We start from the raw sequence: 25979 nt of genomic DNA, 5'->3' as shown, positions 1-25979 counted from the left end.
CAAAGAGACAATGGGAGCCATGCTAGCACAAGAAGTAGAAGGCAAAGAAAACGCAATCTACTATCTAAGCAAGAAGATGCTCGAATACGAAGCACGCTATACACCACTCGAGAAGTTAAGCCTCGCCTTGGTATGGGTCACAACCAAGTTAAGACATTACATGCTAGCGCATACCGTCTTCGTAGTCTCCCGATTAGATCCACTCAAGTATCTATTTGAGAAATCTACACTCAATGGACGCATATCGAGATGGATAGTCAATCTAGCCCAGTTTGATGTAAGGTTTATGCCACAAAAAGCTATCAAAGGATCCGTGGTGTCAGACTTTCTAGCAGACTTCCCAATAGAAGACTCGACGCCAATACAAGACAATGAATTTCAAGATGAAGATTGAAGACTTAATGGTCACTGAAGATGATACCTGGACCTTATACTTCGACGGAGCCTCAAACCAAAAGGGATGTGGCGTTGGAGTATTACTAGTATCACCTAAATAAGAGCATGTTCCAATCTCCATAAAGCTTGATTTCGACGTTACCAACAATGCTGCTGAATATGAAGCATGCGTGGTAGGCCTTGAAACAGCTTTGGCATTGGGAGTAAAAAAGTTAAGGATATTCGGAGACTCTTCTTTAATTATCAATCAAATATCTAAAAGGTGGAAAGTAAGGAGCGAAAGTCTAGCCCCTTACCAAACCTATCTGGAAACCCTCACCGATCAGTTAGAGAAGGTATAATACACATATCTACCTAGGGAAGAAAATTAATTTGTTGATGCCTTGGAAAGACTAGCCTCAATGGTTAGGATTCCCACGGAAATCGAGCAAATGCCTCTAACTGTAGAGAAAAGGCACAAACAAGCATACATCCAGGCTATAGAAGACGATGAAGTAGTCCAAGACGAAGAAGAAGAAGAAGAAGAACCATGGTACACGGATATACTCAATTATGTCACCAAAGGAGAATACCCTCCCCATGCTGACAAAAGAGCAAAACGAGCATTAAGACTCTTGGCTTCCCAATATGTACTCATAGACAACGAGTTACATAAAAGGGTACTTAAGGGTTGAGCTCTCCTATGCATAGGAAAAAAGGATGCACAAAGAGCAATGAGAATAGTTCACGAAGGAATCTATGGCACTCATATAAATGGAAAAATGTTAGTCCAAGAAATAATGCGAGAAGGATATTATTGGACTACAATGAATAGGGATTGCCATCAATATGTAAAAAGATGCCCTAAATGCCAAATCTATGCCAATTTACAACATGTTCCTCCATCCTTACTCTACACCTATACGTCACCATGGCCATTCTCTACATGGGGAATTGACATCATCAGCAAAATCACTCCCCCAAGAACAGGACGCCACAAATATATCCTAGTAGCAATTGATTACTTCACAAAGTGGGTCGAAGCGCAATCATACGCTAAACTCACTACAAAACATGTAACACTCTTTATCGAGAGGAATATTATTTGTCGATATGGAGTCCCACATGAAATGATAAGTGACAATGGAACTCACTTTCAAGCCGAATGTGAAGAATTGTTACAAAAATATAGCATTCAACATCATCATTCTTCCCCTTACAGACCTCAAGCAAATGGAGCAGTCGAGGCAGCTAATAAAAATCTAAAGACTATCATCGAGAAAATGACAGAAAATTATAAAGATTGGCCTGACAAACTTCACTTCGCATTGTGGGGTTACCGCACGTCAATCCGTGCATCAACAGGAAATACACCATTTTCCTTAGTATATGGAATGGATGTCGTATAACCTGTCGAACTAGAAATTCCATCTCTACGTATGGCATTAGAGAGAAAACTCGATGAAGTTGAATGGACTAGGGCAAGATATGAAGAGCTAATTTTACTCGATGAAAAACGACTAGAAGCTCTACATCACACTCAGTGTTATCAAACTCGTATGGCTAGGCATTTTAATAAGAAGGTCAAGACCAGAAATATCAAAGTAGGAGACTTAGTGTTAAAAGAATTAAGGAAAAATGTTTTAGATCCAAGGGGAAAATTCAGACCTGATTGGTCTGGACCCTACATTGTCAAAACAATCTTGTCAGGAGGTGCAGCAAAACTAACTGATATGGATGGCAATGAGTTCTCGAACATGACAAATCTTGACCAACTTAAGAAATACTACCCATAATTACTTGAGTAGGATACTTAAGAGAGCTACGTTTGGCCTGATTCCTTAAAAAATGATACGTAGGCAACCCTTTACGGGTGCGGCCACTTTATTTTTCGAAAATTTCGCATACTAGAATTAATTAAAAATTCGACAGAAGATCGGCGAAATATCGGCGTCGCGGATAAAACTCTGACGCCAGACAACGACTATCAGCGCCAGACGACGGCACTGGCGCCTGGCGCCAGACGGCTGTGGCCGGCGTTAGTTGCAGATAAGCTGCGCCAATTCACAGTTAAATTATGGGCATATTTCGGTGTTTTTCAGAAAATTTTCGACTTCCGTACTCGAAGCATTTCTGGAAAATTAATTTTTTCGGTTTTCATTGCTTTAATAAATAAATTTAAAGTAAATAATTAATTAAAAGCTGAAATTTCATTAATAAAATAAAATTACATTATTGATGGAATTTAAATAAAGTTGAAATAAATTGACTTTAAATAAAAAAAAATATAAACTAAGTCTAATAATTTGAAATTAAGCAATGCTCTTAATCTTTCTTTTCTTTCCTAGCCCTTTTCCAACTTTTGTCTGCTTCCTCCTCCTCATCCATAACCTTAGCCAGTAGGCATCCTTTAGAAGACCTACATTCAATCTTAGAGTAGATAGTTTCCCCTTCAGCTAGGACTCCTTACTTCTTTTCTACCCAGACTTTTTTATCTGTGGTGTCAGCTTTCCTTTTTCCCTTATCTTTTGTAGTACTTTTCTTCCTATGCATTACAGGTGTTTTTAATTCAACTCTTTCACCTAAGCGTTCCTTGGCAGGAATCACCCTGTCACCTAGACGACTCTTCACATCAGTTTTACCCTGATTTTTCTTCAAGTCCTTTGAAGGTTTCTTTAGCAACCACTTCTTCACATCATTGGGCAAGGAAGGAGGGACCTTTTGGGTAATCACTTCCCATAAAGGTCTAGCACTCCAATAAGCATCAAATCTGTCTACTTCCTGAGAGACAGGGTACTCGTAGGGAGGACGAAGATCTCCGGAAGGAATATTCTGAAGCAAGTCGTATTGTCTTTTTACCCTGCAGGGCTAATAATAATAAGTCATACGAGACAAACTTGGAAGACGGCAGAAAGGTTGCTTGTTGACACCAACCATCCTTTCTATTTTCCACCATGGGACGACCCACTTGATAGCAAAATCGCGAGATTCGAAGACCTTTCTCCACCCATGGCGCCCAATTTTAGGGAAGCGTTTCTTCCTTCTCACAAAGCAATTGGGAATATACTTCTCAATATTGTCCGGAGGGCTAATTAATTCTAGCCTTTCCATTAGCCACATCTGTAAAAAAAATTGCAATGCAAATAAATTATTATTACAATACAAAAATATATTTTGATTTCTTTAATTAAAAATATTATTTTTCTACATGTAATAAAATTGGAGAGCCGCGAAAAGGTGCTTTTGGGTTCCTTTTCAATTCATCAAGACTAATCATAGTCTCTCCAACTATCAATGGCATTGGATTTCTCCCTGATTCAATTTGTTTTAGTACGGTGGTTATAATTGATTGACCTTCATTATTTTTACCACTACTAAGAAAAAATTGATTAAGCATGCAAAATAAGAAAGCCCTTCTTCTATATATATGAAAAGATTCAGAAAGAGGTTTATCAAAATAACGGCGTGCAAATTCTTTCAAGTTAACTATGTTGCCATCTACTATTTTTGATAAATCCCTTTCTTTTAAATTAAAGAAGCGCTCAAAATCCTTATAAAAATATGCATCTACTCTAGGGATTACTATGAGGTCTATCGCAAGGAAGCCTAAAATAGCACCAAATTCTTCTGGCAAAGGGCTAATCTCATATCATACCCTATTCTAAAGCAATGAGTATCAACATTCCAAAATTCTAGAGCGGTATGTATGAAATCTAAGTCAAGATCTACCCCTTTGATGCCATAAATTCCCCCCAAGTGAAACAAATCTAATTATTTTTTGTCTCTAGCATTAAGAGATCGACACCATTATTATTATTATTATTATTATTATTATTATTATTATTATTATTATTATTATTATTATTATTATTATTATTATTATTATTATTATTATTATTATTATTATTGTTATTATTATTATTATTATTATTATTATTATTATTATTATTGTCGTTGTAATAATAGCTTAAAAGAATGAAATTTGGCTTTATATCATAACAATATCATTAGACATAAATTGAAGTGAACTGAACTGAAAATAAACTGAACTGAACTGAACTGAACTAAACTAAACTGAACTGAAATTCAACGTATGAGAACAGACCCTTAATACTAATTCAACTTGAAATCCACTAATGCATAGTATTATATTCGAGATATAAGTCGTTTTTTAAATGAATTACCCTATATTATATAGCCTTTGACTCCAAATACTCTTGAATCACTCCAAGATTCAATTATTTTCAAATTTTTACGAAGTATCTATGTGTCAATTATAGTCTTAGGCCCTGTTTGATTCACCTTAATTTTGCTGAACTGAAATTATTTTTACTGAACTGAACTTATTTTTACTGAACTGAACTTAATTTTACTGAACTGAAATTATTTTTACTGAACTGAAATTATTTTTACTGATTTTCAATTATAATTCTTCTTTAAGAAAACTGAATTTTACTGAACTGAACTGAAATTATTTTTACTGAACTGAAATTAATTTTACTGAACTGAACTTATTTTTACTGAAATGAAATTATTTTTACTTAATATTATTTTTTTAAGGTAAAGAGAACAGGGCTTTAATGATAATTTGAATCGGATCGGATCCGCTTAACTTCATAACTACCTGTAACTCACCCATCCACATAACCAACTTGACTTGCAAAACAAAAAGAGAGAAAAAAACAACTAGACTTGGTAATGAAGTTGCAGCCACTAATTAATGGTAGGCCCATCACTGGTAATCTGTCAATCTTTTGTCTTACACAGTCAGCCAATCAATCACTGCCATTGACAGACTAAACTTGTAAAGAGAAAGAGACTCCTTTCAACTCCCCTTCTTCAACAAGACTCTTAATTAGATTCGCTTTAATCATAAATTAACAATTTTTAATCTTGTTTATCTTAATAATTCTCTGATTCCCTCTTAAAATTGGGTCAAAAATTATTCCAAAAAAATCTTTGAATATTAGCAAGATTAAAACCGCTTTATAAAAAAAAAACCCCATTAATTATAACTGAAATTTTCTGGGAGATTAACACGATTGAAGAAGCGGGTATTCCAGATTTGCAATAATTAATCAAATGGGTATGTCTGAAACTGGAGAAAAAATTGAGGGTTGGTTGTATTTGATTAGTTCTAATCGTCTGGGGTTGAAGAATTCGCGAAAACGCTACTTTGTTCTTCAGAATCATCATTTCAAATGCTACAAATCAATCCCTAATTCCCAGAATGAGTTGGTAATGAAATTTTTAAACTGTTTTATTAGATTTATCTTTACTATACTAATTGTGCATAACTGAATAACTGCACTATTTTTTGGGGAATTTTTATTTAAATTTCCTGCAATTAAGGTTTAGTGATAATGTAGAATTGTGCCTTCTGGAAAATTTAATATTTGATGTGTCTTGAACCAATTTATTTTATCTGTTGCAAGCAAACACTGTTTGTTGGACGAATGTCGGGTTCGTAACGGTTATAAACAATTTATCTATGATGCACATTGTATGTTGTAAGGTTATAAGGTCTCAATTGGGTCATAGTTGTTCTACCTATGATGAGACCATCTATATGCTTATTTCTAGTATAACTTGTTGAACTGATTGCTGTCTGAAGTTTGCTGCATTTTAGTCGTGTTCTCAAAATGTTATTTTGGAATTTGATTTTGTCTTTGTAGGAGGAGCCATAATTTTCTAAGTTGAATAAACCCTCTGCTTGTGATTTGGTTTGTTTCAGCATCCTGTCAAAAGCACGATCGTAGACTCCTGCATTCGTGTTGCAGATAATGGCAGAGAGAGTATTCACAGAAAAGTAAGGATGATTAAGATTTGAAAATTTGAACCTTATCAGGATTCTTTAGTATGGGGGTTTGAGATGATCTATATTATCGCCTTTCTAATGCCTTTTTTTTTTTTTTTTTTTTTTTTTTTTATCAAAATTCTATGTTTGGCTTGCAGGTATTCTTTATTTTCACACTTTATAATAGTTCTAATCACAATGATCAGCTAAAGGTATACATATTTTCTATCAGAGTTTGTTGTTGCTATTATTATTGTCATCATTATTATCATAGTGAGATATTCTAATGCTTGAAGACAAAATTGTAGTTGGGCGCAAGTAGTCCTGAAGTAGCAGCCAGATGGATACATTTCTTTCAGGAAGCAGTATCTAAGGTTTAAAGTTGTTGCTGTTTTTTTTTTTTTAATGTCTTTTTCCCCTTATATCAACTGGGATTTTGAGGCCCTTCAAAGTAAACAGGCTTTCCTCTATGTAGGTGTGTCCCGTTGATGAGATTAGTGGATTGGGTTGTCCCAAGAACACATGGCAGTCTTACAGGTAACCTGGTTGTCATGCAGTATGTGTCTTGTTTACTTGATCAACTTCTTACAGTATGTAATACGCTGTTCTGATCATATCAGTTTGGCAGTTGGTTTCATACTATTGGTAGCCTTCCTGCATTTTCAAAAGAGTTAAAGGGTATTTGTAGTAGCTGGTGCTATCTTATAGTGATATAGTTTTGCTATGCTTATTAGATTTTACATTTCATCTCAAATCTCCATGCAGAACATTGAACACTTCTACATTGATAAGGATACTTGAGTAACTTGACAGATGATACTTGGTGGGAAATTTCAGTCTAATCTAAGATCCAGACCCTTGCCTTAGTTTAGCGCTTGTAGCTGAGATTGTGTGCTTTAAAAATTTTATGAGCCAAAAAGTTGACGTTAGTGCAAAATCTTCTGTGAAACAGATTGAACAGTTCTAAGAGGATACATCATTCCAGTTCAACAAATTGGCCTAATGGTTCATCTTCTCAAATGGATCTTATAACTACTGATGTTGTTGCACCTTCTGCATGGACAATCTTTGGATGTCAAAATGGTAAGACTTGGTATTTTCCATAAAGTTTGAAAAAAAAAAACACACATATACACATATACACACATAAGAAACAAGGAAAATAATTGTATTAATTTTCTTGTTGCAGGATTACGACTATTTAAAGAAGCCAAAGACAGGGATATTCATGGAAAGGTGGGTAGCCTTCCGAAATTCCAAATCTCTCCTTTCTAACCTGAAATATTTTGCTGATTCATCTTTTTTATTCAGCGATGGGATGACTATCCTGCAATCATGGCTGTTGGTGTTGTGGATGGAACATCAGAGAACATATTTCGGGCTGTCATGTCTCTCGGTTCCTTAAGATCACAGTAAGCTTGGTGAAATTTTGTACAGTAACAAATTTTTATATGATAGAGCTTTTCTGTGCTTGCACTTCGCATGTTTCATCATACTTGTACTGATACGTCATACTATGAGTATTATTTTTCTGGTTGCTTCTTTCTCTATGGATTTTTATCAACAAGATAGTATATAGGCGTGCTAACTGTTCTGAAAATGTTAGTAACTTCATATGGTGAATAGGAGAGATGATAATTCCAATCAAACATAACTGTCTCTCATTTGTTTTAAGCATAGCAATATGATCTATTAAAAAACTTAATAAAGAATTGAGGTCTGAGGGGCATAGTGGATCCACAACGTAATTATATGTGACCCTAAAAGTTGTAGCCCTTTTAGGAAATTTAGAAAGCAAACAATAAGATGAATAATACGTATATTATGTTACAAGGCAGTGAAATGCAACCTGTCAAACTTTTATATGAGAAAGTATGTATGTGAAAATAAATTAATAAATAAATTATGATTCAGGTGTAACATATAAGAGAATCAATTGGAAATGTTTAGCATGAAAGAGATCTATAGTCTAGCTGTTGCATGAGTAGTGAAGAGTGATCTTCTGCTGCATCTGTGATGAAGAGTGTACTATTTCTGAATCAGTGGTGAAGAGTGATGTCACTCACTGAATCAATAGTCTAATTATGCGGGAAATTGATTTTTTTTTACAATTAACTAGTTTTGAATAGTGCAATAGGTATTGACAAAATTAGCTGTATGTTTATGACTAATTGCTATCTGGATTTTAAATTCCAACTCATTTGCACTTTGCTTCATGTGAAGATTTCATCTGGGATTCATCTCAGGGTTGTGTTCCTGCTTTCTTTTCTCCATCGTTTCAATTTAATAAGTGGAGAGCTTGCTTGACATCTGTACGAAGTTCCCAGTTTTTGTTCTTCTCTTTCTTGAGAAACCATTGATTTAATTTTTTTTTTTAATACTGGCTAAGATGAGCATAGGACTTGTTTTGTTTTTTGGCTAATATGTATGATCAATGTGGTCCAAACTAACTTTTAAGAATGGGCTGTTTCTGTGACTGATCTGTCCTAAAGTCTGGTCCTGAAGAGAGATATTTTTCTAATTTTAATTTGAATTATTAAAATCTTTTGAGCAAAGGAATTGTTATGTCTTTCTCTTTGTATTGTTTCAGCAACTAATTTGATTTATTTATTTATTTTTAGATGGGATTACTCTTTTTATAGAGGGAATGTTGTTGAGAACCTTGATGGCCACACAGATATAGTTCACAAGGAGCTATGTGCTTCTTGGCTACCTTGGTGAGAAATTTTTTGAATGCTACATGATGGTTTTTCATGATACCAAATTATCAACTAATTAGTTTTTCATGCTTTCCAGGGGAATGAAACAAAGAGACCTCTTGTTGAGACGGTATTGGAGAAGGGATGACGATGGAACATATGGTGCATATATATATGCTTTAGTGCTTAACCTTCATTACAAGCGGAGTTTTATTATTTCCATACTTATAGCTGCATAGCTCATGATTTCTCTGATTTTTGTGTCACAGTGATCCTTTATCATTCGGTATATCACAAAAAGTGCCCTCAGCAGAAAGGCTTTGTTCGTGCATGCCTTAAAAGTAATGTACTTTGAGCTACACATTTATCTAAAATATACCGTATTTACTGCTATGTTCATTCTACAATCCAATTTTTATATTTCCGAGCTGGATATTTACTAGTTTTTCGGGAGAATGTACATGTCTGCTGACTCTGCTCTATTTCCTGACCCATTAATTTTGGCCAACTTTTTGTTAATTCAAGCAACATCCTAAAATTTTACAGAACAGTGGTGTAAGAGGTGTTTGGCCATTAGACATGGTTAGAAAAATATCCCAGGTATAATACTGTTCTGCTTTATTCTTTAGTCAAGAAGCAATGGATATATCTAAGTTTAGGTCACCATTGTAGAACATTGCCTATTTGGGACACAAAAATGAAATTCCTTTTAATTGGACTGTTCTAATGCTGCAATCATGTTTCATCCAAAATTTCAATTAACATGCCATGCAGTGAAGTTGATCTTTTGTATTGGTTGCAGTTTTTGCTGTTGTGCTGAATTTTCACATTTATACCTTGAAATGAGGAAGCACTTATTACTTTGTAAGGACTTAGAATTTTGATTAATGACAGTCGGAATAGCTAAGAAATAACTGTTGAAGGAATTATTATCATATTTCCTCGGTTCCTCCGTTTCACGAAAAATGCAACACCTCATATTTCACGTTTGTTAATGAATTGTGTCAATAACTAATATCTTTAATCATCAATAAGTTTAAAAAAAAAAAAAAAAAAAAAAAAAAAAAAAACTGACATTATGAAAATATAAATCATGAAAGTTAGTCAGAGTAGAGTATGTGAATTGTACATAAGTATAGTGTTGTAATTTTAGTGAAACAGAGGAAGTATATTTCTTATACTTGTATATTTATAAATTCTTGTATTGAGTCCTTTGGTTATTTAGATGAAGAGTCCATTTGATACTAGTGACTACACAATATTTCAATATAATCATTTCTATTTTCTTATATATAGTGATTTTTTAAGGTCCAAATTTATGTCATGCGTAAACTGTAGTTTGATTAGGGGATGCTCTTTTTTGCAGGTGGAGGTTATGTAATAACTCCTATCAGCCATGGGAAGCAGTCTGTTGTGAAACATATGCTTGCCATTGATTGGAAACAGTGGGCAGCTTATTTGGCACCCTCTTTAGCCCGATCAACAACTATACATATGCTTGGGAGAATTGCTGGTATGGCTTTTTCTAAATATGCAATATTGATTTTGGGGTGTGCATATCAAATATCTTCCATGAGTCTTTGCCTTAGAGAGTTTTGTTTACAGCATTAAGGGAACTTTTCAAAGCAAAGGCAGGAGATTGCTTCTCTAATATAATATCTGGTGATTTGGCTTTTTGCCATAACACACAGAATGAGAATAGGACTGAAATGTACCCACCTTCTCCAAACGGGGTAGAAAATATGGAAGAGCAAAAAGACGAAACAGCTGAACTTGGTAGCCTTGCTGAACTCAATGATGTTAGTGATGAATTTTTTGATGCTCCAGAAGGATCAGATTTTGATCTACCAGATCATGGTTGGCCTTCTGACTGCAGTCCAGAGACAATTTTGCAGGTATAAATCTCTTATTAAATTACCTAGTATATGGATGGGAGCTAGTGAAAACTAATTTTAATCTGATGTAGCTTATAGTAGCGGTCTCCTTGGGCCATCATAAAAATTATTCTCCACGTCTTAATAACTAAGAACTATGAAATTATTGAAATATTTCTGTTTCTAGTAATTAATAAAGTTACTCTCGGTTGGTCTGAATCACCTCATTAGTAATCAGTTCCTGACTCCTTGTCTATGCCATTGCTAGATACTGTTGTCATTGAAGTTCATAAATTTTTTTAGCAAAATTGCTTCTGACGGGATCATTTTGTAACTACCCTAAGTTTAATGGTAGTGGCAGAATGAGAAATTTGAAAACTACAGGTTTCATTAAAACTGATCAGAAATTTGTGATTAGAATATTTCAATTTGGATTTCCTCCAACAAAAAAAAAAAATAAGTGTGATAAAACTGAATTATAATTTTTATCAAGCTTATAATTTTCATAGCAGTATAGGACCCTCCTTAATCTAACAGTAAGTCATTCTTTGGATTTTATTCATACTATCTGCTGGCTTCATCATGTCATCTTACTTCTACTCTGAATTGATAGGATTCACGGCCAAAGCTATCAACTGCTGCTGTGTTTGCAAAAAAATTGCATGAGTTAGCAGGTCAGTTAAATGTTTGAATTAATTGTGAATTTAAGGCATACTGTAAGCTAAATTTTATCACGAATGGCATTATGAAGTACTCCTATGTACTAGAAGTCTTGAACTCATTTCTTTTGATTCAGTGCATAAGAAGGGCTACGTCGATTTGATTGAGATGGCTGCCAAAGATGGAACATCTTGCTGCTATGGTGCAACACTTAATAAGGATCCAACATGTACTGTTGCTTCCAGTTGGACAACAGCCGAACCATCTACATTTTTGATTCGTGGAAAGACGTATTTAAAAGACAGTAAAAAAGTATGTGGGTAAAGAATGCTGATAATGATTGATTATTAATGTTGGTCTTCAAAAAAAAAAAAACTAATGTTGACTAGGGTTCTTGTCTTAAGATAAAGTTGTGGCAAGTTGAATGCAAGAATGCAAGATGCAGCTTTTAGATAGATTACTAATATTAGGCTCCCTGTTTTTAATACTAACATTAATTTCTTGGTTTCAGCAATTTCATCACCTGATGTCTTACTTCTTTCATTTTTCTTACCAAATTTGGTCATTATGTCATCATCTTCATGGTACCATGGATCAAATAGAACCTGTGAAAATTATATCATGTGGTTTGGCATCCTGAAAAAGACAGCATCCCCGGCTTAATATGGTGGATTTTCATAAGTGTGTCAATATTATGAGACGTGTGCTCCTCCATTTTCTAGTGCTAGCTTTTATTAATAGAATTTCATATGAATTAAATTACTAAGAGAAAAGGATTTACTGTATATGTTAAGCAGCTAGGAAACCTCTGCTGAGGCCTATAAGATAATCTTATTCTGCACAACCGCTGATGTGTTTTTGGAGTTTATCAGAGCTCGCTATTTTTATGCAATTACTTAAGTGGTTCTGCATGGTGTGCAGATCAAAGCAAATCAGACCTTGATGAAAATGGTTGCTGCTGACTGGCTATCATCTGACAAAAGAGAAGATGATCTAGGGGGTCGCCCTGGTAGTATTGTGCAGGTTATTGCGATCACTTTGTTATTTATGTGTTGATAATGTATTTAATGTCAATGAAAGCTTAACCTGCGAGTAGATAGTTTGAATTAATAGAAGATAATTGTTTCTGGCTCACAGAATTATGCAGCGAAGGGCGGGTCTGAATTCTTTTTCATAGTTAATATACAGGTATTCTTTGTCAGTTTGTTAACTTGATTATTGTTGCAGTTATGAGAAATTTTTTAATATCCTAAATCTACACAACTACATTACTAAGTTTCTAGGTTATATTACCCAGGTCCCTGGATCAAAGACGTACAATCTAGCACTGTACTATATGATTAATAATCTAGAAGACGCACCTCTGCTGAAGAGTTTTGTTGACAGAGACGATGCTTACAGAAATTCAAAATTTAAACTTATTCCGTACATATCCAAGGTCAGTGTGTATAACACTGGTCTCTGCTCTGAGAAAATGCATTAGATTTTTTATCCTGTCTATCCTGTGCAATTAGAACTTGTTTTGTGCATTTTTTATAATTTCATCCATTAAATATTTTGTGGACTCTATGGTGCTTATCCTGCCTGATAATCCTGACAAGCTGACCTCCTTCTCATACTTCCAGTAGAATAGTAGATAGTCTTGGGTGAGACCATGTCACACTAACTTATTGTGAGACTGTAAAAGGTAAGAAGTGGTCAATCACGAACAGAAAATGTCCATATTAGACAATCACAATTCACAAGTGCATGCTGGGAACTTCCAAAATGAGTGACATGTCTGGTGGCACTTACTACTTAGTGTCACAGTGGTACTGCTTCGTACTGCCAGAAGATTTTGTATTACTACCATATGGATTTATTGAAGCATCTCACCAAAAAGTTTCATAGTATTATCAGTGCACCTTTGAGACCACGCTTTCAAAAACGTTAGTCCTAGTATTATCACACTTTCACCAGAACCCTTCAAAGTACTTGCTGATCTTTACCGTGCCCAGATTCCTCGCTGAAACTAGCAGCAGATGGATTGCTTAGGATGGCATAGAGGTCATTTGCAGAGGTACAGGGAATCCTCCCACTATAAGCCCCTGCATTTGTTATTCACCTCCATCCTACCGTTATTCAGTTAATCTTGTGCGAAGGAAATGCTCTTGTGCACAATCGTGAGGCTAAATAACTTTCAAGGGGAATTATGAATTCAAGATTTTTTTAATTTTTATATTATAAACCATCATTGACAGAACTGGAATTCGTAGATCTGGTTTTTTTCATCCACCTGATGACTTTTCTCCTGACCTTACAGAATACTGTCCATCTTTGGTAAACTGCCAAGCCAGCCCATCTATAACCAAAGGAAAGTAAAGCAGAAATTTTAAAATTTCTTCAGCCTTAAACAGAAGGATTTCCCTTGAGTTAGTTTCTCACAATCTCACGCCATAACAGCCATATTGCTCGATTAAATACGCCACAAGCCCAATCTCCGTAGTTAAACTTGGAGAGGGGGGGGGGGGGGGGAAATGCTAAAGGGGAACAGGTTTTTTGTCTTGCATCTCTAATTCCATGGTGTAGTCCTCAACATCCTGTCCCTAACCATCCTTAATAATCTCTAGGAACCAATTATTCAACTTTTAAGTGTTGCTCAGTTGGCCCAAAACACCATCAAGCTACTCACAATTAAGTATTGTGAATTGTGATATCAACAGTTGAGCAACCAAGGAATTTGGTGCTTTAAATTGTGCCAGGATTTTCAGCAAAGAGAGCCTCATTGCAAGATTCTGTTGAAAGAAATCCAATTTACCATTATTCTTAGTTTCATATAAATTTTCCAAAAAAAACCAAGTGCATTTATGTATATTCTTCACTTTTTTCCCCACCAAAAATGATCAACCAAAGCTTGTAATTCATTTCGTTTGTAGATGGGAAGTTTGATATGCTTATTATATGGGCAGGGACTGACTGGGCCTCTTCCTGTGTGAGGATATTTCTACCAACAATGAGGCTAATTGCAGCTTTTCTATTTTCTTTTGCAAATGTTCATGTATACTATCTATATCTCTTTGCGGTTGTTGGCATTCCCAAGTACTTGTTAAAAGTATATTCCACTGCTACCACTTGAGGAATCTCCATAATATGCCTATCTAGTGCTGATACATTAAAAACTTTCAACTAGAAGATATAAGTCTTTTGTTCTGATGCTTCGTGTTTTCAACACCTTTAAGATAGAAATAAAATTTCTTTTATTTTCCTAGCAAAATATGAGAATATCATCTGCAATGAGGAGGTGAGAAATACAGGGTCATCCCTTCAAATACTGATACCTTGCAAATTATTCCTGCAGAGAAATCAGAGACCTGTAATAGACAGTGTTTGCTAATTTCTCCTAGCTGTGAACCTTTACCCTTTGATTTGTAATGTTGTAGTAGACAGTGTAATCTGGTAAAGAGAAAATTCTATTGATTGACTCAAAATGCATGTGTTTCAGGAATCTAACAAATCTATATGTTCCTTGTGTGTGCTTAATCCTGTGGAGAAGTTCATGTTTGTGCAAATCTTTGATTGGAAAATGTTCAATTTCCTTATAATTTAGTCAAAACTATATTCCAAAATGAGCCTGTTCATGGTGTATCAATTACATTGCATGCATATTAATGTCTTAACCTGTACAAAAAAAGAAGAACCATTGCGTACCGTTCTTGCTGTGTGCAGAGAAGGTCCATGTGTGCCATCTTGCCCTGTACTGTTACGGCTTGTGTCTAAACTTTAAGCTCATACCACAATACAATTTTGTTTAGATGTTTACTATAATGTTCTATGCCTCTGAAAGTGTAGAATCCTCTTGGGGGGAGAGACTAGAAAACATGGCATCTTATGTCATTGTCTTGTGAGTGAGTTTTTGGAAGGGTTTTCGTCAGAAATTTATAAAATTATTCTTCTGGAATGCCACCTGTTTAACCCTGTCTATTTATTTCAGGGCTCATGGATTGTCAAACAAAGTGTTGGAAAGAAAGCATGCTTAGTGGGCCAAGCATTGGAAATTAATTATTTTCAAGGGATGAATTATATAGAGGTAGGTGCTTGACAATCAAAATATTATCTTTGTTATTATGTTGGATTTTGGCTTGTTGTTTATATTGGAGCTCTCTTGTGGCGACCCTTGGTAATTGGCAGACATATTGGGGTTTAATTCATAAAGTTACTATCAAAGCTCTGCAAATTGTTCTATCTATGTTTGTTTTTGACTTGATCTGAGCATGTTCATTAATCTTGAATCCCTTGATATCTAGACTTTGTTACTTGGAATGTGTCATCCTATCATCAATTATTAAGACTTAAAGCTGTAAAAATGTAAGACTTTAAGCTGGTCATCGGCTAGAAACTCCTTAACATCAGTGATTCAGTATATCTTTTGCAATTATGGGATGTGAACAATTTAGACTATTTTTGCTTTCAGTCATTTGGATCACATTGGTGGGAGTTTTTACGAGGCTGTGTTTTTTTAAAGTGGAGCCCTGACTATTTTTTTCTGCAATCCTTGCAGCTTGGAATTGATATTGGTTCATCATCAGTGGCAAGAGGAGTAGTTAGTCTTGTTCTTGGCTACCTTAACAACTTGGTTATTGAAATGGCATTCTTGATTCAGGTACAACTTGGTTATATACGCTTTTGCATAACATTAGGGGAGAAGGAACTTATCTTTTTCAAATTATTAAACTAATTGGAAGTTATATACGAAGTAATACATTTAGAATGTGGCTTGTATTTACAGTCTGAGTTCAGATTTTACGACTTTATGTCTTTATCATTTTATTGAAAAATGTTGTGTCTTGATTAATTTATCAATTACTATGGAACACTAAACTGGAAATGGAAGCATTTATAAATTGTTGATTTTCTGTAAACTGTTGTTTGTAGGCTGATACAGATGAAGAGCTCCCTGAACAACTTCTTGGAACCTGTCGTCTCAACCATGTAGATGCTTCTAAAGCGGTTCAAGTAACATAATAAAATCAGAATCAGGATTTTGTTCATTTACTTATCCGATGAGGTGCCTTATTATCTTGAAATTGAAGCATTTGGTGTTCTTCATTGTCTACGATGAGGCTACCCTGATGAAGTGAAAATTTGATTTTAAACCAAAAATTTTCACATGTATATCCTAGTTCTTTGATGTACATAACTGATTTGTTGGGTTTTACTAATTTATAGTGGATAGTTAATTCTTTGTTGTCTTATAGGGTATACTATGTAGTATAGGATCTTACTATCTTAGCAAAGAAAAAGGTCTAGCTGTAGTGAATTGGACATCCTGTATCAACTGAAATCTCATCCTCTCTACCAAAAGCCATTCAATTGTGCCTCAAAAATTTGTATTGGATTATATGTAGTATTTTATTTTATATACCTTAGGGTTTGTTTGGCATTATTTTTTGTTTTTTGTTTTTTGTTTTCTGTTTTTCTAAAAACCAAAAACTAAAAACAAGAAACAAGAAAAAGTTGTTTCCACTTTTCAGTTATCAGTTTTCAAAATTATCATGATTTTAATAAGTTTAAATATTTTTTTATTCATTATGTGACATACTACCTCTGGTCCAAATTACTCGCAACTTTTGAATATTTTATATCTCACAAATAATACCCCAAAGTTGCGAGTAATTTGGACTGGAGGTAGTATAATATACTTTTAAAAAACAAAAAACCAAAAAACAGAAAACCACAGCGATGTCAAACGAACCCTTAGTTTCAATGTTCTTAACAGGGCCGGTGATGAGGTTGTGCAACCAGCCCCACCGCACAGGGCCACCAAACTAAAAGGGCCCCAAAATCCAATTGACTCTATATCATATTGGCTGCATCAAAGTATCATAAAATTTAGTGTAGCGTAGTGGGGCAAATTTTAAGATGCACCATGGTGCACCTATTTCTAGGTGCACCACGCCTATACTTTTGAACAATCAGTAAAAAAATCTGAACAATTGCAAATTTTGAACATGTAGTAAAAACATATGTGAACATCGCAAACTTTGAACATTTAGTTAAAAAATCTAAACAATTGCAATGCAGCATGCCTATACTTTTGAACATTTAGTAAAAGAAATCTGAACAATCAAGAATTTTGAATACTTAGTTAAAAAATCTGAACATCACAATTTTGAACATTTAGTAAAAAAATTTGAAAAATCGCAATGCATCACGCCTATAATTTTGAACTTTTAGTGAAAAAATATGAACAATAATTTTTTTTGAACATTTAGTAAAAAAAATCTAAACAATCGCAAATTTGTAATTATTACAAGTCTGACAAATTTTGAACTGACTCGTAATAATTCAATAGTTTTGTGGAGTAATATAAACTGAACATTTAAGGTATACAAAATGAACATTTCTTGATAAAATATGAACATAAAAATTGCATATTTATGTTCAATTTTTGTGACGTGTTCATATTCTTTTTATTAAATGTTCATTTTTTGTAAAATGTTCAATTTTTTTTTAATAAATGTTCAAAAGTATAGTCGTGGTGCACTTATTTCTAGGTGCACCATGGTGCACATAATACTAATTAGCGTAGTGGTAGAGTAGCACGATCTAACAATGGGTATCACTCAGCTAGAGAACCAAGGTTTGAATCTCTTGGGATTCATTTTTTTTAGTCCAAGGTCCTTTTTTGTGTTTAGTTCTAACTTTTATGTCTTTAGTAACTTTTTATGTTCTGCGTGCTTAGCACCTCACTAAAGCTTAATGTCTTATTTCCAATTAATCATCTGAGGTCTGAATGTCTATTTTTTTTAAGAACTGATTCAAATCTTGATACGTAGTATTTTTTGTCTTTCATAAATTAACTATATCTCCTATCAAATTAAAATTCATCTTCCTTTCACTTGTTGCTATGTGTATAAAAATTCACCATTATCCTTAATGGTAAAACACAGGGCCGGTGATGAGGCTGTGCAACCAACCCCACCGCACAGGGCCCCCAAACTAAAAGGGCCCCAAAATTCAATTTACTTTATATCATATTGGATGCATTAAAGTACCATAAAATTTTAGTGTAGCGTAGTGGTAGAGCGGCACGACCCAACAATGGGTATCACTCAGCTAGAGAACCAAGGTTTGAATCTCTTGGGATTCATTTTTTTTAGTCCAAGGTCCTTTTTTGTGTTTAGTTCTAACTTTTAAGTCTTTAGTAACTTTTTATGTTCTACGTGCTTAGCACCCCACTAAAGCTTAATATCTTAGTTCCAATTAATTTTCTAAAGTCTGAATGTCTATTTATTTTTATTTTTTTTAAGAACTGATTCAAGTCTTGATACGTAGTAATTTTTGTCTTTTATAAATTAACTATATCTCCTATCAAATTAAAATTCATCCTCCTTTCACTTGTTGCTATGTGTATAAAAATTCACCATTATCCTTAATAGTAAAACATTTCACAATTTATATCACATACGGTATAATTATTTATATTAGCTTCCTCCTTCAAAACTAAAACTTGATATATTATTTTATACTTAATCGTAATTTGTTAGCTTCTTATTTAGTTTTCCACAAGTGAAAATTGTACTTTACCTTACAAGGAGAAAAAAAATAATGTTGGGCCTATTTTTTAAAATTAGCACAGGGCCCCTAAAATATATGGGACGGCCCTGGTTCTTAACATTTGCTATTTACACAAGAATTCTGTGTAAAGTGTCTAATGATAGGCCTTGTAAATGGGCACACTTACATCCAAATATATTCAATCAAGATTAGTGTTTTTATTTTTTACATTATGTATTGACATATAGAATTTTTTTTTTTTTTTTTTTTGGCAAGGTGCAAGGTTTTAGTTTATATTTCTTTGTCTATTATTTTATTATTTATGAGTAGTTTTGCGGAAAAAAAAAATTATTATTTGTTAATAGTCCAACTATTACTTTTGCAAAACATTATCAATTACTTCGACAATTAACTTTTTCTCGCTACTTTACAACTTGTTTTTACCCAATGCTAGTTAAAGCTAATCGCTACTCAATAGGTAAAAGTACTCAATATTGCTAACTAGGTTAAAATCCCGTGCAACATGGTTGTTAAATATTTTTGACAACAATATGGCAAAATATAAAGTACATAAAAGATATGCAGAAATATTTCATTTGGGTATATATGGAATATGATTGTCAAATTGGAAAGAAAATATTATAAGGTATGAATAGTTTACTTAAAGATTTTGCACAAAAATTAAATAAATAAATAAAGAAATTCACAAGGTAATGACAAGTGTGATTGGTTATGCGCTGTTAGTATAAGTTAATGGATAAATTTTGCCAAACATAGCCTTAATACAAGTAACCTCTTAATTTGGCGGCCTCTAGTAAAACTTAATTCATTAGAATCTACATGGCGACCTCTAGGTTTTGTCGTATCTATTTTGTGGAAAAAAATTGACACAATAACCTCTTAATTTGATTAACATGCGCCGTGTTGACCCCACCACCACCTAGCTGTTACCACCTCCAACCCAATACTGCCTAACCCCACCTACCTACCCTTAAAACCACCCTACTTACCAAAAACCACCCAACTCCGCCTCAAACCCACCCCACCACTGCACAACCCTAAGGTTCGAACCACCTCCCCAATTTGAAACAACCTAATCACCTAAGAATTACCCACCCCCCATTCGAAAACTACCCACCTGAAAACACTTGAATAGTATAGGGGTGGGTGATTTTGAATTGGGATGAGTTCGAAGTGAATTAGGTGGTTTTGGGGTGGGTGAGGTGGTTTTGAGGAGAATTCGAGGCGGGTTGGGTGTGAGGGAGAATCGGATTGTTTTTAGAGTGGTTGTAGGGTGATTAGCTAGGGTTAGAGGTGGTGGCTATTGGGTGGCAACGTGGTGGTGCTTTTGGTGGCTAATCTAGTAAGATTAGGTGGGTGATATGGTGTTAATTAGCGGTAAGTTAATTAGTAAATTTTAGATTAAGGTTAAAAAAAATTAACTATTTAATTCTATGACTTCGAACCAATCCCACATCAAAAATAATAATTCTCTTGTAAGAATACTTAGGTTCAAAAACCTTTTACAAATAAGTGCATGAAAGTATTATAGATATCAAAGATTCTTTGTCTTTTAATATTCTAGCACGTTGGAATTCAACCTAAATGTTTGAAAATACACATTGTAGAAATGTGGACAAGTCTTGCTTACTTGCGCCCTCAACCATTGGCGAAGCCAGAGCTGTCCCCCCTACTTCCCAAAAATAAAATCAGCTATATATATTATTGTGAAGGATATTAAGAGATACAAAGTGGATGATGTTGTGGTTAGTGGAGTGGAATTTTTTACAAGAAACCAGAGTTTGAACCTTATTGTTGTATTCTTTTCGCTTTTTTTTTTTTTTTTTTTTTTTGGTAAATGAAGAATCCTTTTATTTTATTTATTAACAAGTTTTAATTTATTTACATAATTGTGATTGTAATATTGCATGAACAAAACTCCTAAATTACGATTGTCATTGAACCTTGGTGCAGTATTTCCATTCTTTTTTTAAAAAAAATGTTTTAAGAAGCATTCCTTCTATTTTTTAATTAACATATATAATAATAATAATAATAATAATAATAATAATAATAATGATGATGATGATGATGATGATGATTTTGCATGAACAAAACCCCCTAAATTACGTTTGTTATAGGTAATTATAAATTATGACTACTTCCTCCGTATTTTAATAAGTGTTATAGTTTGACCAAACACGCATGTCGAGACATGACTTTAACCATTAATTAATCTAATTATATGTTAGTAAAATCATAGGAAATTTTATACTTCGTACTACATAGTATGAAAGTATACATTATAACGAATCCAACAATGTCTAATACAACAACATTTGTCTGTTATATATTACTCCTTCCGTTTTTAGATACTCCATTTCTCCATGACACGTATGCCGATACTAATCTTTTATCAATAATATCTTTGATTATCGATAAATATAAATTCTAAAAATTAAAAATTATTAATCTATTCATTGAGACGATTCAAATAAGTAATCAAAAGAATATAAATGTATAAATGAATAGTGCAAAAAATAAAAATGGAGCAAGTATTTAAAAACGGAGGAAGTAGTAAAATAATCAAGCCAAAATCATATGTGAATAGTGAAAAAAGTCAAACTGTAACACTTATTAAAACACGGAGAGAGTATTGCATTTAATAACATATACTATCTAATGTTCAAATTTTTCAAAAATTTAGAACTCATAAGCTAGCGATTATTTTTGGAGGAAAATTTGATATATGATGTTGAATTTTTATTAGGAAAAATTGTCAAAAATAAAATGACTTTTAGGCGGTCTTCCAAAAATAAAATGACCTTTTGATTATTCCAAAATAAAACGACTTTTGATAGACATCTGCTCAAAATAGAATAAAAAACTGGAAACCTGTTTAAAAGGTTAGACCTGAACATGTGTCATAATGTAAGAGGTTGGGATTATTTTTACATTTTTCTTTTTAATAAAATTGATTTTTAATTAAAAAAAAAAAAGAATTCTTTCTCTTTAATTTCCTCCCCTCCCCCGAAATGTCATCCATCTTCTTCCCGCAACCCACCGCAGCCAACACAACCACGACCCCCTCACAATCTATTTTCCCTTAGCCACCCCTTAACCACCCGCAACCATAAAAGCCACCCCACAACTGCCTTAAAACCGACCCAAAACCACTCTATCCTCCTTAAAACCACCCCACAATCCCCCTCATCCACACCACACACCCCGAAACAACCCCCTTAACCAAGCCCATAAACCTCTAATCGTTGAATCCCTCGCTAAAAGAGCTGAGGGTGTCTTTATTTTGAGCGGGTTTATAGTTGGGTTTCTAGCAGTTTACAAGGTGAATTTTAAATGTGGTGTTTATGGGTGGTTTCGAGCGGCTGGGGGAATTGATGGTGCGACAATGTTGGTGAAGGTGAAGGGTGGAATAGGGGTTGCCGACATGGACAACGATGGGGGTTAAGTTTGGTCCGGAAACTGTTGGGTTAATCTCCCCAAATCACAATCAAGTAAGTATTATTATTAGTCGTAATAATAATAGTAGTGTAAGAAAGAAGAAGAAAAAAAAGGAGAATGCATGTCTGTAGTTGGACGGTGGAGTGGAGCAGTAGTAAACTAAGGGACTTGAAAGTCCAATTGTACTATGGTTGTGGGCTTGTGGCAGAAGGTTTTAAAAGCAAACCTTGACTTTGTTTACTTGCATTTATTTGGCAAGTTGGTGGAAGTTCAAGGGTTGAAGAGGAGGCTTGCTTGATATTTTGCTATATAATGTAGCCATGTATCGTGAGTTGGGGTAGCAAGATAAAGCAGAAGCATACTAGCAAAAGAAGTGTTCCGGGTAAATTCTAATACCGTTATCTCTTGGGGCCAGTAAAGGTTTACCGTCCAATTCCGCGCCTGCACAGTCAACACAGATTAACTAGCCCGAGGGGTTATCCGGGAATAACCGCTCCGATGTTAAAGTTAGTGACCTGGAGAAGAGGAAATGAAGAAAGAGAAAGTAATTATGTAGAGAGAGAGAGAGAAAAGATCATGCCTTAATATGAGAATAAACTTGGGTATATATAGGGAAGGAACCAAGCAGGTGACACCTTATGACGTTAGGTGGCAAACCGACTTTAAACGCAGCAGGTGCCAACGTGGCCGGGAGCAGCTCTCCACGTGGCCGAGGGGAGAGTCGTTAAGGATTATTGAGTTCAACAGAATAGGCATGGGCAAGATTTTAACTTTCGGCCTATTTACCTTTCTATCGGCATTATCCCGTACAACTAGCCCCCCAAGTGAGGACATTGGGAACACCGATGTTCTCACTTCTGTATATAACAAACGAGATGAAGCATATAAATTTAAGAAATCTCCAATTTGCCCCCAAAGTGAGCGAAGTACCGATAATACTTTGCTCAATTGAAGCAAATGAAACATAAAAAAGATTAGAATTAAAAAATCTCCGATTTGCCCTTACAGTGAGCGAAGTACCGATAGTACTTTGCTCAATTGAAGCAAATGAAACATAAAAAAGATTAGAGCTAAAAAATCTCCGATTTGCCCCTACATTGAGCGAAGTACCGATAGTACTTTGCTCAATTGAAGCAAATGAAACATAAAAAAGATTAGAATTAAAAAATCTCCGATTTGCCCCTACAGTGAGCAAAGTACCGATAGTACTTTGCTCAATTGAAGCAAATGAAACATAAAAAAGATTAGAATTAAAAAATCTCCGATTTGCCCCTACAGTGAGCGAAGTACCGATAGTACTTTGGATGTAATAAACATATATGATAAAATATTATTATTATAGTGTGTATAAATTTTTATTTATTCACTTAAAAACGTATCACCTCACAGGTGATGGTACAAGTGGAAATTGGAGGGAAATTTCTCAAGGGTTTAGTGGGACACGTGCTGTGAATATAGAGAGGTGAGTGGTGACGCGTCCGAATTAGAACCGTAAGATGTCATGCAACCATGTCACATCAAAAGGCGCATGTTTTCGGGCATATACATATGTATATATAAATAAAAAGAAAACGAACAGTTTCTTTGTTATTCCACTTTGGTTTTTCAAAAAATTTTAAAAAATTTCAAAAAAAATCGCAAAGTAGCACAATTTCAGTGTGTATTTTCTTTGTTCTTAATTCTCCTCAAAGTATATTACTCTCGAATTTGCAGAAGCGCTCATCAAATTTAACGCGTGAAGGGCTGCAGTAATTGATAGCTCGCCCTTCCTTTAGAGGTAATAAATTTTAACTATTGTCCTGCGTATTTTGTTTTCATTGTTGGAGTGCCTTGTGTGCGTATATAGCGTTTGTTTATTTGTTTTTCTTCTTCTTCTTTTTTTTTTGTTGTTTTATTTTGGTGCTGTGTGTGTTATAGATAATTATGTCTGAATCTGTAGAGGGCTATATTGCGGGCAAAGCCATTGTGGCTGACCCGTTTATGCACTTGTCCTCAGCGCCAGAAAAGCAGGCTGAGAAGTTCTCTCGGTGCATTAGTACGTGTTTTTTAGAAGACGTTGATATTATCGGGGTTGAATCCATCAGCGTTGTCAGTCAGAGCAGTTCAGAGATTGCCATTAACGAGTACGGTACCAATTTCTGCAAAATAAGCATTAACAAACTTGAAATGCCGAGATCTAAGTTCCCCAACATCAGTTCTGATCAAGCCGAGAGCTCCCTTAGACGTCCTGGTAAAGATCCAGTTGAAGATCCGGATACTCAAGAGTCCGATATCCGGGAAGAAGACATTGAGTCTGTTGAACGGAGTCTCGAGTCGGGTAGAGAAGAAGACGAGGAAGAAGTCGACGGAGAAGAAGAGCAAGAGGGTGAAGAAGTAGAAGAAGAAGAAGAAGAAGAAGAAGAGCAGGAACTTAGCCTTAGCAGTGAGGACACTGATGAAGAAATCCTCAAGGATATTAATATCGGTGAACAAGTAACTACTGAAGAGCGTGTTGATGAAGGTTACAATTCTGAAGACGACGATGCTATCTACCGACAACCGCTGCAGCTTTCTGACACAACCAAGGTTGTGTAGGTCAAAGTCGATTCTGTTTGGCTGAAAACCTCTGCCGAGAAGAACTACTGCAATGTCGGCAGACGGTTCTATCGGCTTCCTGATGATTATGCTTTAACCCTTCCTAAATCAGGTGATATTGTTATTGATTTCCCTGAGGGGCATATTGTTGTGTATGCCAAGCATTTTGAGTTTGGTCTTCGTTTTCCACTTCACCCTTTTGTTGAAAAAATATTTAAAGCTTGGAATGTATGTATTGCTCAATTGACACCGACAACAATTCGTAATGTCATATCATTAGTGTGGGTTATGATATATATGGATTTTCCTCAAACTTTGAATCTGATCCGCAAACTCCATTGGCTGAAAAAAGACAGTCAGTCTTTAGATTGGTGGTCTTTATACACTGTTAACGGCAAGGTCATAGTGTGGCCGAAACTGACTAGCTGCAAAAAGTGGCAGGGACAATTTTATTTTGTGAAAGTTCCTGATACCTTCTCTGTAAGAAGGACTTTTCATCTGCCTCATACTAGATTTGACACTATTAAAGATAGGAAATTAGGCCCACTTGAGCGAAAAGCTTTTCGGTTTTTTGATTGCTTGTATGTAAATGATGGTAAGAAGATTAAAGCTGTACCTAGGGAGTGGCTGCCCAACTGTAATTATATCCTTGGCAACGCTCCCCTTTCTCATATCGGTCTCTGCTATACTGATGAATATGGTATGATTTAAGCAGTCATTTCATTTACCCAGCTCAAGTCTCGTATCGGTGATCTTGAGCAGAAATTACAGGCCGAGGGGGAGTTGAGAAAGAAGGCCGAGAATGATCTTGATTTGGCTCGCTTAGAATTGCCTGCTGTCAAGCGGCGGGCAGTTAATCAATTCCTCAAATCCGACTTTTACTGCCACAAGCTAATTGACCGCTATACTGGCGGCTGGGTTGCTGCGCACCGATGCGTATGCAAGGCAGATGAGTGGGATGAGGATAGATGGCAGGCCGTGGAAGATGCTTATGGTTCTGAC

General features: G+C 34.9%; 2 protein-coding genes across 2 annotated transcripts; both read left to right on the top strand.

Annotated features, from left to right (window-relative positions):
* The first annotated feature begins 4965 nt into the window (after positions 1-4965).
* Positions 4966-16768, top strand: LOC110737285 (protein ENHANCED DISEASE RESISTANCE 2-like). Its single transcript, XM_021917633.1, has 21 exons — positions 4966-5613; positions 6110-6184; positions 6331-6384; positions 6481-6546; positions 6648-6709; positions 7125-7255; positions 7362-7408; positions 7484-7584; positions 8794-8889; positions 8969-9033; positions 9141-9212; positions 10238-10384; positions 10477-10766; positions 11359-11419; positions 11542-11717; positions 12327-12428; positions 12543-12593; positions 12703-12843; positions 15376-15471; positions 15943-16044; positions 16317-16768. Exons 1-21 carry the CDS (start codon positions 5458-5460, stop codon positions 16404-16406), a joined length of 2181 nt encoding a protein of 726 aa, XP_021773325.1. The 5' UTR covers positions 4966-5457; the 3' UTR covers positions 16407-16768.
* A 7558-nt stretch (positions 16769-24326) lies between these two features.
* Positions 24327-24977, top strand: LOC110737268 (glutamic acid-rich protein-like). Its single transcript, XM_021917615.1, has one exon. It carries the CDS (start codon positions 24327-24329, stop codon positions 24975-24977), a length of 651 nt encoding a protein of 216 aa, XP_021773307.1.
* The last annotated feature ends 1002 nt before the right edge of the window (positions 24978-25979 follow it).

This window comes from Chenopodium quinoa, unplaced genomic scaffold (genome assembly GCF_001683475.1).
Source record: "Chenopodium quinoa cultivar QQ74 unplaced genomic scaffold, ASM168347v1, whole genome shotgun sequence".
Classification (NCBI taxonomy): Eukaryota; Viridiplantae; Streptophyta; class Magnoliopsida; order Caryophyllales; family Amaranthaceae; genus Chenopodium; species Chenopodium quinoa.
This window is presented reverse-complemented; position numbering and strand designations above follow the sequence as displayed.